The 12,130-nt window shown below is 37.5% G+C and overlaps 1 protein-coding gene across 2 annotated transcripts in view; it reads left to right on the top strand.

Annotated features, from left to right (window-relative positions):
• lcor (ligand dependent nuclear receptor corepressor) overlaps positions 1-12,130 on the top strand; it is a 100,993-nt gene that overhangs the window by 65,418 nt on the left and 23,445 nt on the right. For both annotated transcript variants that reach the window (XM_014476143.2, XM_023334596.1), the window contains exons 2-3: positions 1,153-1,218; positions 9,962-10,041. In XM_014476143.2, the coding sequence (XP_014331629.1) occupies positions 1,153-1,218; positions 9,962-10,041 (146 nt within the window). The remainder of the gene's footprint in view (positions 1-1,152; positions 1,219-9,961; positions 10,042-12,130) is intronic.

Genomic DNA, 12,130 nt, shown 5'->3' with positions numbered 1-12,130 from the left:
TCTTCTTTTTAAGTCCTGAATTAACTGTAATTAACTCCTTTTTTTAGTTTAATATGACTTGTCTGATTATTGACTCGCCTATGAAATGAAAAAATCAAAACAGAATCAGTTTTCAGTATGAAGTATGTTACTTGAACTTGAGGAATAGATGAAAAACAAATATGAAACAGTGATGAACCTGGTGAAAAGTGGTTTGCATCCCATTACATCTGCTGTAAAAGCTAAAACATTAATTTAAAAAAGGACACCATACCACCACCAGTAGTGTGATGGTTTCATGCTGCTCTGGAAGATTTGCCGTACGTTACAGACGATGCATTCTGCTCTCTTTTAGTTCCTGGCTATAATGTCTGGCCAAAGTTTTGTTTTGAATTGGCCTAATTTAAGTCCAGGCTATTTTTAATTGGGACTGTCTGATGTGGTTCCCCACGCTGTGATGTAAACGACTCATTTCCACTGATTGCAATATTCTGATAGCAGTAGGGGTGGACGATATTCCCCCCCAAAACATTATATCGTGATATATTTTTTAAATACCATGATAAGAATATGGCAGACAATATTTTGCATTTTCTGCTTTTTCCTTCTTTCCTTTTTTGTTTTGGTGGCGGGGGAGATTTTTTATTCTTTTACTTTATAAAGTCACCACATTAAAAAATATTCATATATAAAGCCACACAGTATGTTTAATACAAAATAGATAAATAATTGGGTAACAAAAAACAGCCTGAAATAAGATACCAAATGGAAATAAAAATACTTAAGTACACAAATTAAACAAACTGTTGTGGTTTGATAAGCACTAATTTTACAAGACATTAAAAAGGGTTTCCCCCTCACGTTTTTTTTTTTTAAAAACACAAACATTATGTGCAAATCTAAGAATCTTGATGAATAATCTTGAAAGAAAATCTTCCTGTTAAAAATGCGGAACAACAAAATATATCACTTTAAAAACCTGCTAACAGTAAATGATGGATGACGTTTGACGTGTTGGTTTGCATCTCTTTTTCCTTCTAATAAATTAATCATATTCATTTTGTTACTGCATTTTGTATTTACTCAGGTATTTTTTTCACTTCACCTTATTTGTTGTTTTGATAAATAATCTACGAGCAGACATTAACGTCTCATCTCCTCTTTCTGTCACAGGCTTTGAAAGCATCTTAGAGGGCTTGTTTGGGCCGGGACTAGTCAAGGACATCACTTTTTTTCAAGGTAAACGCGCACTAAACACCAACAGGCAAAAACACAACATGCTTTTACAAATCTTAACTTCAATTTCAAGAACATAAAAGGTAAATTTAAATTTTTAATTAAGGAGCTAACCTCATGAGGAGTCCTCTGAGTGATGGCAATTATGAGTCACAGGAGTGTTTATTCCTGTTTTCCAGCTCAAAGTGTTTTTCTGCTCTCTTAGCATAATCCATAATTTTTCAAATATGTACTTTTAAAACAAACAGCATTTACAGCAACTAGTTATTTCCTTTGCTCCATTAACTGTGATGGATTTTTTTAACTGTAATGTTGCCATTTGTAACCCAGTTCAACCCAACTTATTTATTTATTAATTACCAATACACAACCAATGTGGACTCGAGGCCAAGCAGATCTGATTTATACAGAAATTGGCTCCGTGTGCATACAGACAGATTCTACTTCAGTTACATGTTTTCTAATTAGATTCTTGCTATTAAATAACACAGTCACCAGTGTTTGGTAAAAACTTTACTCTCAAAATTAAAGTGAGTTATTTGTACCGGTTATTTTGTATTGCGATAAATATCTTATCAAAATAAGATTTTGATTTATTGTCACGATAAACTTTAAAAATCCCTAAAATGGTTGTTTTTACTATTTTACTCCCTGCTAAATGAAGATAAAACTGCCAAAAATCTGTTATGAGCAGTAACAGATTTATTGACAAAGAAGGTTTTTTTATTTTCTTCAATACAAAATGTATATTTTTGCACAATTTTGGCATAATTACTGATCTGAATATGTTGTTCCTTCAGCAAGTTTTTGAGTCTGTAGTCACTGATTAATCGATTACTAAATTAGTTGACAATTATTTCAGTAATTCATTGTGATTAATCTGATTAATCATTTCAACCCTAGATTAGTTATGCTCTTTGTGCTAATCTTGCTAAACACTTAAGAGACGCTAGAAACAGATTAAATGGTAGACATTTAAACACGGTTTGATAGTTAAATCACATCAATGAAAACCTGTAACTTTAAACTCCTTTAGGAACATTAATTTATTTCATTATGAATATTTTACCTTTGAGATATTTACATTTACTGGAAAAAAGTTTCGTTTTTGTTTTATTCTTAAAGGAAAATTGTAATCAGCCCATCATCAAAGTATTGCAAAATGCATGATCAGAAATAATCTCTAATTTTACCCACTAGGCTAGAAGTAGCACCCGTTTTCTGAAGTAAAGTTTCCACAGATAAAGCCTTGCTTTTTACTTTGCCTTTTTTTGTGCTTTTTTGGGGATTTGCTTGCATATAAAGTCCATTAGTGATGGGGGAAGCTTCAGTATGTGTTATTTAGTCAGCCAAAACCTCCAAACCAAGCATCTTCCTGCCCTGAGTGCTGGTGCAAATCAAATTCATATTTGATTTGCACCACTAAGCACCCAGCTTCCTCTCTCTGAATTTCTGTCTCTCCCAGAAACAAGGTCAACATGGCGGCCCACAGTCATGTGACCCCTCCCCCACCAACTTAAGGCATTTTTAGAATATTTTGGGCACGTCATTTTCACTCATGCATTACACTTCCACACATGCCCAAACTCTAGTAAAGCTGACACATTCTCAGTCACAGCTCAGACGTACATTTTTCACACCACCATGCGCACACACTAGCATAAAAGCTACAATTGAAAACCAACCTAGGAGACGCTGACTTCAACAAAATGAATACATGCATACTGACTCTGTCTGGTATTCTTTTTTTAATGAACACAGAACTACATTCCCAGGTCCGTCCAGATCTGAGCTGTTTAATGACCTATTGAGAAGCCCATCACCTCAAACAAAGCGCTCCACGTTCACAAAAAACAAGTAGCTGCAATGCCAAGCTGATTAGGTGCATTCACACCAGCTGACTATTGACCAGGACCGCACGAGTGTGAAGCCTCCTGTAAACACCGTCAATATTTTCTTTAGGGTGGCAAACTTGCGGCGCGCGAGCATGAATACACGGACAATGGTGAGAGTGAGGGGTCAAGCTAGCAGTGGGGCTGTAGCTAATTGGTGCCTTCCCAGGGATATTGTAAGTGGCACAACTGCAGGGTTCTAGCTGAGCTCACCTGTGACCTTTTCATCACCGCCACTGACAGAGCTGAAAGACAGAACAAAGAGGAAGCGGCGGGTAAATTATCTGGATGTTTCACAGAGAGCCGAGAGGAACTGACTGGAAAAAACTGACGTCTGCTGTATATTAGAACATGTTTTAAATTACACACAATTAAACTTAAACACACTGGCTGTGTGTTAGATTGCACTGTGCTTCACAGTTGTTGAAACTTTATGAATACTGTGATAATAAAGTCCCATCCAGGTGAAAAATAAAGATACACCGATCCAATATTGATATCTGTATCGGCCCCGATATTGAAAGAAATTCTAGATTTGGTGTCTGTGATCCATAAAGGGAGATCTATTTAGTCTAATTCTAAGCTTTGTTCTCTGAGCGACATTATACTTTATTTATTTTACATTATATTTAGTATCCCTAATTGCTCTTTTTCAATCAATTGAATGAAGGTTTGTTGCTATTTATTTGGTAGTCAACCTATTGTTTTAATCAGTTTCAGTTTTTTATTATTTATTTTATATTATTTTTTAAATTTTATATTATTCCTAACAAATTAAAAGTTGTTTTTACATGCTTGATGGAGCTTGTGAAGCGATTGGTGTTTTTAAGTTTGCTGTACTGGCACAGTTATCAAATACATTTGTAATTCATTACAAATACTGTATGTCTGTGTTTTAAAAAGAAACATTTTAGGCCAATTCAGAGCTGTTTTTCTAGATCAGATCGGTATCAGCTGATACTAAACCTTAGATGTCAGTATCCGAAGTGAGCAAGTGAATCTGCATCCTTATTGAGAAGTTTGCTATTGGCAGGAAAAAAACGGAAACTCCTCGCCCTCTGGTGGTTTAATGGGGCAGTCCAATAAATTCAGATCATTTTACTGAATACAAATTCATCATTTTAAATTTGATGGGCAATCATTTTGTAGTTTACCCACAAAGAAAGAAAAAGTTTTCTTTCCTTAGTATCAACTCCCACAACAAAAAGTATGGAAAAGCCAGACCTGCTGTGCATTGGAGAGAAAAAAAAACAAAAAAACATTAGATTTTTTAAAATTTTAAACCAGTTAGACATTAGCAACAGCTGATATATCAATGAAGTTTCCCATTTGCAATTCAGAAAACCAGTGTGTTTTTGCTAATGGTTGTTCCCAGTGACCAGAAGGTCAATGAAGGAACATGTATATGAATCTTATTTAATAAGATACAAACTATTAGGACTGCAGACAAATAGTTTACTGTTGCATCTCAAGGCGGCCATATTGGATTTTACATGTTGGTGAAGAACCTCTGACTTTCCAGGTTCAGGGTTTTTATAAAAGAATTTCTGACTTTGGGCATGCCGTGGTGGCGTAGCGGTTAGCGCGACCCATATTTGGAGGCCTTGAGTCCTCGACTTGGCCGTCGCGGGTTTGACTCCCGGACCCGACGACATTTGCCGCATGTCTTCCCAGTTTCCTGTCAGCCTACTGTCATTTAAGGGACACTAGAGCCTACAAAAAACACCCCTGGAGGGGTAAAAAAAAAAAAATTTCTGACTTTTGTGTAGAAGTCAGAAACATCATAGTATCCTACCTTTTGTGAAGGTTTGTAATGTAGGAGCGGGTAGATTAGTATATCATCTCTTCCTGGTGTTCTTGAAGGTGAAAGAGGCTCTGTAGAAAGTAAAATAGGGCAGTAGTGTAGCATTTTCAGCCTGCTGTTAATTTCTTCTTCATCTCCTAATCATATGAACCGTATTCCCTCATGATCGACGCATTCTTCAAAGACGGCAGGCGGTCATTGTTCTTTGCAGCATGAAAATCAATTAGCAGAATTTTTTACGTTTCCATGGGCTGTGTAATCCACCGCCGTCATGTGATGGAGCCAGAGTCACACTCATGTGATAGGTTCCACTTCACAACAAGTGTTTTATGCCATCCGGCAGCCTGGTGACACATTTTCATCATATCATCAGCTTGTTTTTTAGGCGCTGGAAAGGGTGACTGCTTAGAGAAATGAACTCTTGATCCAACACGTTCTCGATGCTCACAGGATGTAGTGACTGAGTATTGATTTCTCTCATGTGTTACTCTGTTTTTTTTCTGTTTTTGTCTGGTAAGCTCCTCGTTTTGTCCTCCTGTCACACTGCTTTTCTTCACTCGTCAGTCCTGCTTTCTTCACGTCTTCACGTTTTGTTACTAAACAGAGCATTTTTGGCTCCGTTGTTGCGTGTTTGCAACATGTCATGTGTTATCGGTCTAGTATTAGAAGGTGCTAGGTTAGTGAAATGCATCATAAATTTGAGAAATGAAGACTCCAGGCAGCGCTCGCCACATTTCTTGGTAAAGTTGGGGAAGATGTTTGAAAAGATTCAAAATAATTAAACCTTGCATGGAAATTATCTGTTCAATTTAGGAAAATATATTTAATTTCACAAAATTACCATTCACACGGTGATTATCTCCCCCAAATAAGGTTGGGTTGGACAATATGGCTGATAAATTTATCACAATATAAAAGATTCATATCAGTTAATATCAGTAATTGTCTATATATAATTATTGATTTTCTTTTTTTATATATATATCTGAAGTATTGGTAAAGTGGTGATGTGACCTTTACAGATTTATCTACAGTTTTTCTTCCACCCTGCTGTTCTTTATTTCTAAACAGTTTTGAGAAGAAACCTGAAACTGCTGGTTGTTGCTAGGCAACCACAAGTTACTCAAAGGTTGTTGCTAGGTAAAATGTGAGTGAGTGAGTTAGTTGATTCCACCAACCTTGCTTAGCTAGCTGTTTGAGGTTGAGTGGGTAAAGCCTTTCCTCCGCCTGCATCTCCCAGAATGCTGTGTGGTTCTGGATGAACTTCAGTCAATATTCTATACTTTGTATATTCTATCAGATGTATCAGCTATTGATATATATTGTTATTGATTTGATGTCCAGCCTTAAACTAATGTGTTTTTGGTTTAAAAAAAATTTTTATAGGTTGAAGTTTGAAGGAACTTATAATTAGTTTGTTTTTCTCTGAGGTATAAATGTTTGCTAAATACTCTGAAACTTTAGCAAACATTTTTGTGAGTTGTGACTAATGTGGGGCAAATACTCCAGGTTGATTGTATTTAGTAATAAAGAATGAATATATGAATAAATGTGAGTGCTGTATGTGTCAACAATAAAAAGATCTGATAGTTAATAAAATAGATCAGAAAGGTCACAAGCAGAGGTCGATGACGTACTGATGAAATCAGTGATTGATAAGCTATAAAGGCTGCACACCTGGCTCCTTTAAACTGAACATTTTCATGTTATTTCACGTTGACTAGCAGAACTTGTCCAAGCTGCAGAGTTACAGGTGAACATATATAAAACGCCCCCCTTCCTGCTTGTCAGAGCGCTTCAGTCTGCACTTCTGCATCAGGCTTACATCAGATCATTGCAGCCGCTCATAAATGTGGCCTGTCAGCACCAAGTGGAGTCTTAAAGTGGACTCTTAAATACACCAAATCAGCGTCAATGATCGGCAGTGACAAAAATCTCCCTGCTGTGTTGACAGCACCTGGGCAAAAAGAGGAAAGGAAACCAAATAGCACCTTATAGATGACCTGTAACTACCAGCTTAAAGGTGCATGCAGCTCCTTGACAAGAGCAGTGCCAAAGGGACGGATTAGTCTATATATAATCAAATAGGGTCAATAATAATAAGAATATTTCAAAGTTTGTTTCACAGTAGTTTACTTTGTTGTACCTGAGCTAGCTTTAGTTCTTCTCCAGCCAGATTCATTTCCAGTTCTTCAGTGTTTTTTTTATGTTTTATTTTGGAAACATTTCAGCATTGGTGCACTCTGGATTTAGCTGGGTGTTGCGCACAACCAACTTCTTTGGCATTAGATCTCTAATTCATAAACAGAATGCCTTCTGTTGACAAGGATTTATGTTAACAAAAACATTTAAAACACCATTTTCAATCTGCGATGAGACCAAACTGCTGCATGGTAAAACCTGGGGCTCCAAAACTTTGTATCAACTGTGGCAGAAGAACTCCAGGAACTTCACAATAACAAATAATCCTGAATGATAAATTGTCAGTAAGTCGGCAGTAAGTCGGGCTCGTTTCCGGTGAGAGTTGGACTCCGCCAGGGCTGCCCTTTGTCACCGATTCTGTTCATCACTTTCATGGACAGAATTTCTAGGCGCAGCCAAGGTGTTGAGGGGATCCGATTTGGTGGCCTTAGGATCTCATCTCTGCTTTTCGCAGACGATGTGGTCCTTTTGGCTTCATCAGATCGTGATCTGCAGCTCTCGCTGGAGCGGTTCGCAGCCGAGTGTGAAGCGGCCGGGATGGGGATCAGTGCCTCCAAATCCGAGGCCATGGTCTTGAGCCGGAAAAGGGTAGAGTGCCTTCTCCGGGTCAGGGGGGGTGTCCTGCCCCAAGTGGAGGAGTTTAAGTATCTCGGGATCTTGTTCACGAATGGGGGAAGAAGGGAGCGGGAGATCGACAGGCGGATTGGCGCAGCGTCTGCTGTCAAGCGGGCGCTGTACCGGTCCGTCGTGGTGAAGAGAGAGCTGAGCCAAAAAGCGAAGCTCTCGATTTACCGGTCGATCTATGTTCCTACCCTCATCTATGGTCATGAGCTTTGGGTCATGACCGAAAGAACGAGATCGCGGATACAAGCGGCCGAAATGGGTTTTCTCCGTAGGGTGGCTGGGCTCTCCCTTAGAGATAGGGTGAGAAGCTCAGTCATCCGGGAGGGACTCAGAGTAGAGCCGCTGCTCCTTCACATCGAGAGGAGCCAGTTGAGGTGGCTCGGGCATCTGGTCAGGATGCCTCCTGGACGCCTCCCTGGTGAGGTGTTCCGGGCACGTCCCACCGGGAGGAGGCCCCGGGGAAGACCCAGGACACGCTGGAGGGACTATGTCTCTCGGCTGGCCTGGGAACGCCTCGGGATTCCCCCGGAGGAGCTAGAAGAAGTGGCTGGGGAGAGGGAAGTCTGGGCCTCCCTTCTGAAGCTGCTACCCCCGCGACCCGACCTCGGATAAGCGGAAGAAGATGGATGGATGGATGGATGGATGGATGGATAAATTGTCCCAGTAATTATTGTGATAAATGATAACACTGTTGAGACTATTTTCACGTAATATTACGATAGTGACATTAATGCTACTACATCCTCTCAAAGATCATTAAACTTTAATTTCTTTAGCACTGGAAACAAAAAATAATTTAAATATCCAAACTAAATAAATAGAACAAAACAACAAATAAAATGGAGGCTAGTTGCTACCAAAGCACCAGACTGAAGACTTTTGTAATCTAGTGTTTGGTTGAACTGGAGAGAGACACAAAAAAGACAAACAATCATGTAAATGGAAATTATTGAGCTTGGTTTAATTTATCATTAACTGGGAGAAATGTAGCTTTAAAGTTATTTTGTGTGACTTTTCCAGGATTGTTCTAGTTTCTATGAACTCTTTGATCTGGTTGGTAGAGAAGTTGCTTTTGATATAGTTTTAGTGTTTTGTTATCAATTTAGAAGAATTTTGTTTTAGACTGACAGGTTTTATGGATGTTATTGACTTTGTGGGTTTTATTTCTTTGGGGTTTTTGTTTTACTTCTTTGCTTCTATACGTCATTGTCTGCATTAGTGCATTTTCCTGTCTGTTGCGCGGCTTGTTTCAGTTTCATTATCCGCTCTCTGCTTATAACTAATGTTAATTTGCACCTGCAAAGTGTCGGCTTGTATCATTATCACAGGAAGTGGGGGGCTCTGCCAAACAGCAGCCGCCACCCCGCCCCTGTGATGGCTCAACGACATAAACAGGACGAGCGCTGCAGCGTCTGCAAGCTGGCAAATATCCTAACGTTAAAATCTTAACGTGTCAGAGGCATTTTAATATTGATATATTTTTCTGCATCCAGCTGTTTGTAAGAAACATTTTTGCAAGATCATCATGTGTACAGGTATACATATTGTTTCAGTCAGGATTCATGTCAGGTTTAAGGCAAACATCTTCAAACAAATCTAGGCTTTTATTGACAGATGTGGTTCATTTTTACATCAAGTCCAAGTGTAAAGTTGATGACTGCCAGATTTAATCAAGGGGCTGTGATTAAAAGTGAATCTTTTTAGCGCAGCTGCTGATCCTTTGGCTTTCTGAGTCTACATTTTGAATAGATTGTGAATTAAAACGGCGTGTTGGATTTCTCTCCTTGGATATTTGAAACTTGTCTCAAAGGTCGTCACGATGCTGTTTAATGTGCATCATAGAAGGCATTGATGTGTCGATGAATTATACCCTATATTTAATTAAAATGAAAAAAAAGGCTGTATATTAAGTGTTGAAACGTACAGCGACCTCATCAGTTAGCAGCACCCCAGTGAAGATGTGTAAAAAGTCTTAAAATAAATTAATCTTTCATTCCAGTGCCATAAGCTCAGACGTTATTTTAAACGCATTAATTCAGTGAGGAAAATATCCTACTGCACCTGTGAATTATTAAAACTTTTTTTAAAAGTGGGATTTTTTTTTATTATGTTAATCTGAACAAGGAATGGAAATAGGGTGTTATAGATTATGTTTGAGATTAGTCAAGTTACCTAACCCTGTGATTATCAATCCAAAACCTTTTGTCTTCTATTTTTGATCCAGACTGCGAGCCAGAGGAAGTGTCTGACTGGTCCTTCGATGAAAACTGTCTCTTCTGCTGCTTAAGACGAGAGAAAAACAAGGTGGGTCGGATAATCAATTAGGTTTTTTTACAACACTATTGTAGCTATGTGCAGTGCAGACTTTGACATTTACCACATAAAAAAAGGTGTAAATTTAGTTTTAGAAGTGAGACAACAAAGAATTAAAAACAAACGCAACTAAGAGTATTTTTATCAGCTGAGCAAATACCACATTAACATAAATACTGTGGTGCACAAACATCTAGCAGACTGTTTTCACATCCATTCCTCGGACATGAAAACACTGAAGTGTAAAGGTTTTCCTCTAAATTATAAAATAATTAATTATTATGTCAATTTATTTTTTAAAACATAAACAAATGGGTATGAAATTTTTACAAAATAACCTCCCCCATCACTTCGCAGCGTTACAGAAGGTTTTTAAACTACACAAAAATTTTACTCAAGTAAGAGCAAAATTAACACATTTTTATTCAAGTAAAAGTAAAAAGCCGCCGTCCAAGAAATTATTAGGAGTAAAAATGTATTTGGTAAAAAGTCTACTCACACACTGAGTAACTGATGAAATTATCAATCATTTAATATTTAAAAATTACATCATCAGCTGGATCAAAATGTAACGTTAAGTGGAAATTTTGGTATTTTAAGCATCAAAATGACAATAATCCATATAAGTAATAAAAAATAACAAAATCAAGCAAAAAAGAAAAATAACTTTTTTTTCCAAATCAGTTTCTTTCAATAAAAACTCATGAAACTTTAACAAAACTGCAATTGTGTCTGTCTGGTGAATTTTGGGTTAAAACATGTTTGTTTTTCATTCAGAGGTAGAAAATTCGGAAATTTTACTCAAGTAAAAGTATTGAAAGTACACCATAGTAAAATACTCTTAAAAGTAAATGTTTTTAAAAAAACGTTACTCAATTAAATGTAATTGAATAAAGGCAAGTAGCTACTACCGAACTTTGGAATCTGTCTAGTTTTCTTCCAACATTTTATTTGGCTGTAAAAAGTCAATTTAAAGTAATGATGCGTGTGTTAGTTGAATACCAGCAGCTGCAGTTGCACTTCTTCCTTCACTTGGCTCAGACACAGAGGAAAAACAATTTACCGCTGCAGCGAATTAACATGGATTAAACCTGGCAGGGAGAGCTTTTACATTTATTTAATATTTAGCTGAAAGAAACCAGGCATTTAAAACACAAACTACAAACTCTTTTCTGAGGAACACACCCACCTTCGTAGCAAAGGTTGATATAAACTCCTCTGCTGTTTATTGAAGCTGTTTAAGTCAGACATGTATCTCTGTTGTGAACAGATTCTAAAACATAAAATCTACTGAAGATTTTTAGGGCTTTTCTGTGTGTTTGGAAAAATCCCAGCACATTTTAAAGGATATCTCTGTTTTCTTAGTAATGCTGCACTTATTGTATATGGCAGTTGTAAAACTCCTTGAAACACAAAAAGTAAAATAATAAATTCATTATCACATTTAATATGGAAATACTGTATGTGTTCAGTGTTAATCATAAAAATAATAAAAAGCAAAAAAAAAAGCTGTATGCATGTGTGCCTGATTATGTTTTAAAATAGGAGCCACTTTTGACTTCTGAAGAAATGCACCGAAAACAACCAATCAGAGCCAAGAGGAGGGTCTTAGTGCTGTCAATCACCCTCATGTATTAGCTCCTAAATGTCATTATGGCAGAGAAATAACTTATTTACAGCAAAACACTGTTTATGCTAACTAGCCTAGCATTCATGACAGGCTCTGTTAGCTGCAGAGAAGGAGAGAGCAACTGGGGGATGAGCAGCACTAAACAGAGGGTGACTGACAGCTCTTAGACCTGCCTCCTGGCTCTGATTGGTTGTTTCTAGTTAGCACTGGAAGAACTGGGAGAAGGCAGAGGAGCCAATTTTTTCACAGATTATCTGTCTCATACCACACTGTCACGACAAAGCGTCAATAAATATATAAAAGCATATTTTTATGAAAGTTGCATACATCAGCTTTAATAAATAATTTACTGCTGTAATTAGATCATATACAGACCCTGATATTTCTATGCGCAGAGAGCTGTGAAAAGATTTCTACTGTATTTGATCAGTTGTATGGTAAATTAGAGAG

This window comes from Xiphophorus maculatus, chromosome 5 (genome assembly GCF_002775205.1).
Source record: "Xiphophorus maculatus strain JP 163 A chromosome 5, X_maculatus-5.0-male, whole genome shotgun sequence".
In the NCBI taxonomy this organism is placed as follows: Eukaryota; Metazoa; Chordata; class Actinopteri; order Cyprinodontiformes; family Poeciliidae; genus Xiphophorus; species Xiphophorus maculatus.
This window is presented reverse-complemented; position numbering and strand designations above follow the sequence as displayed.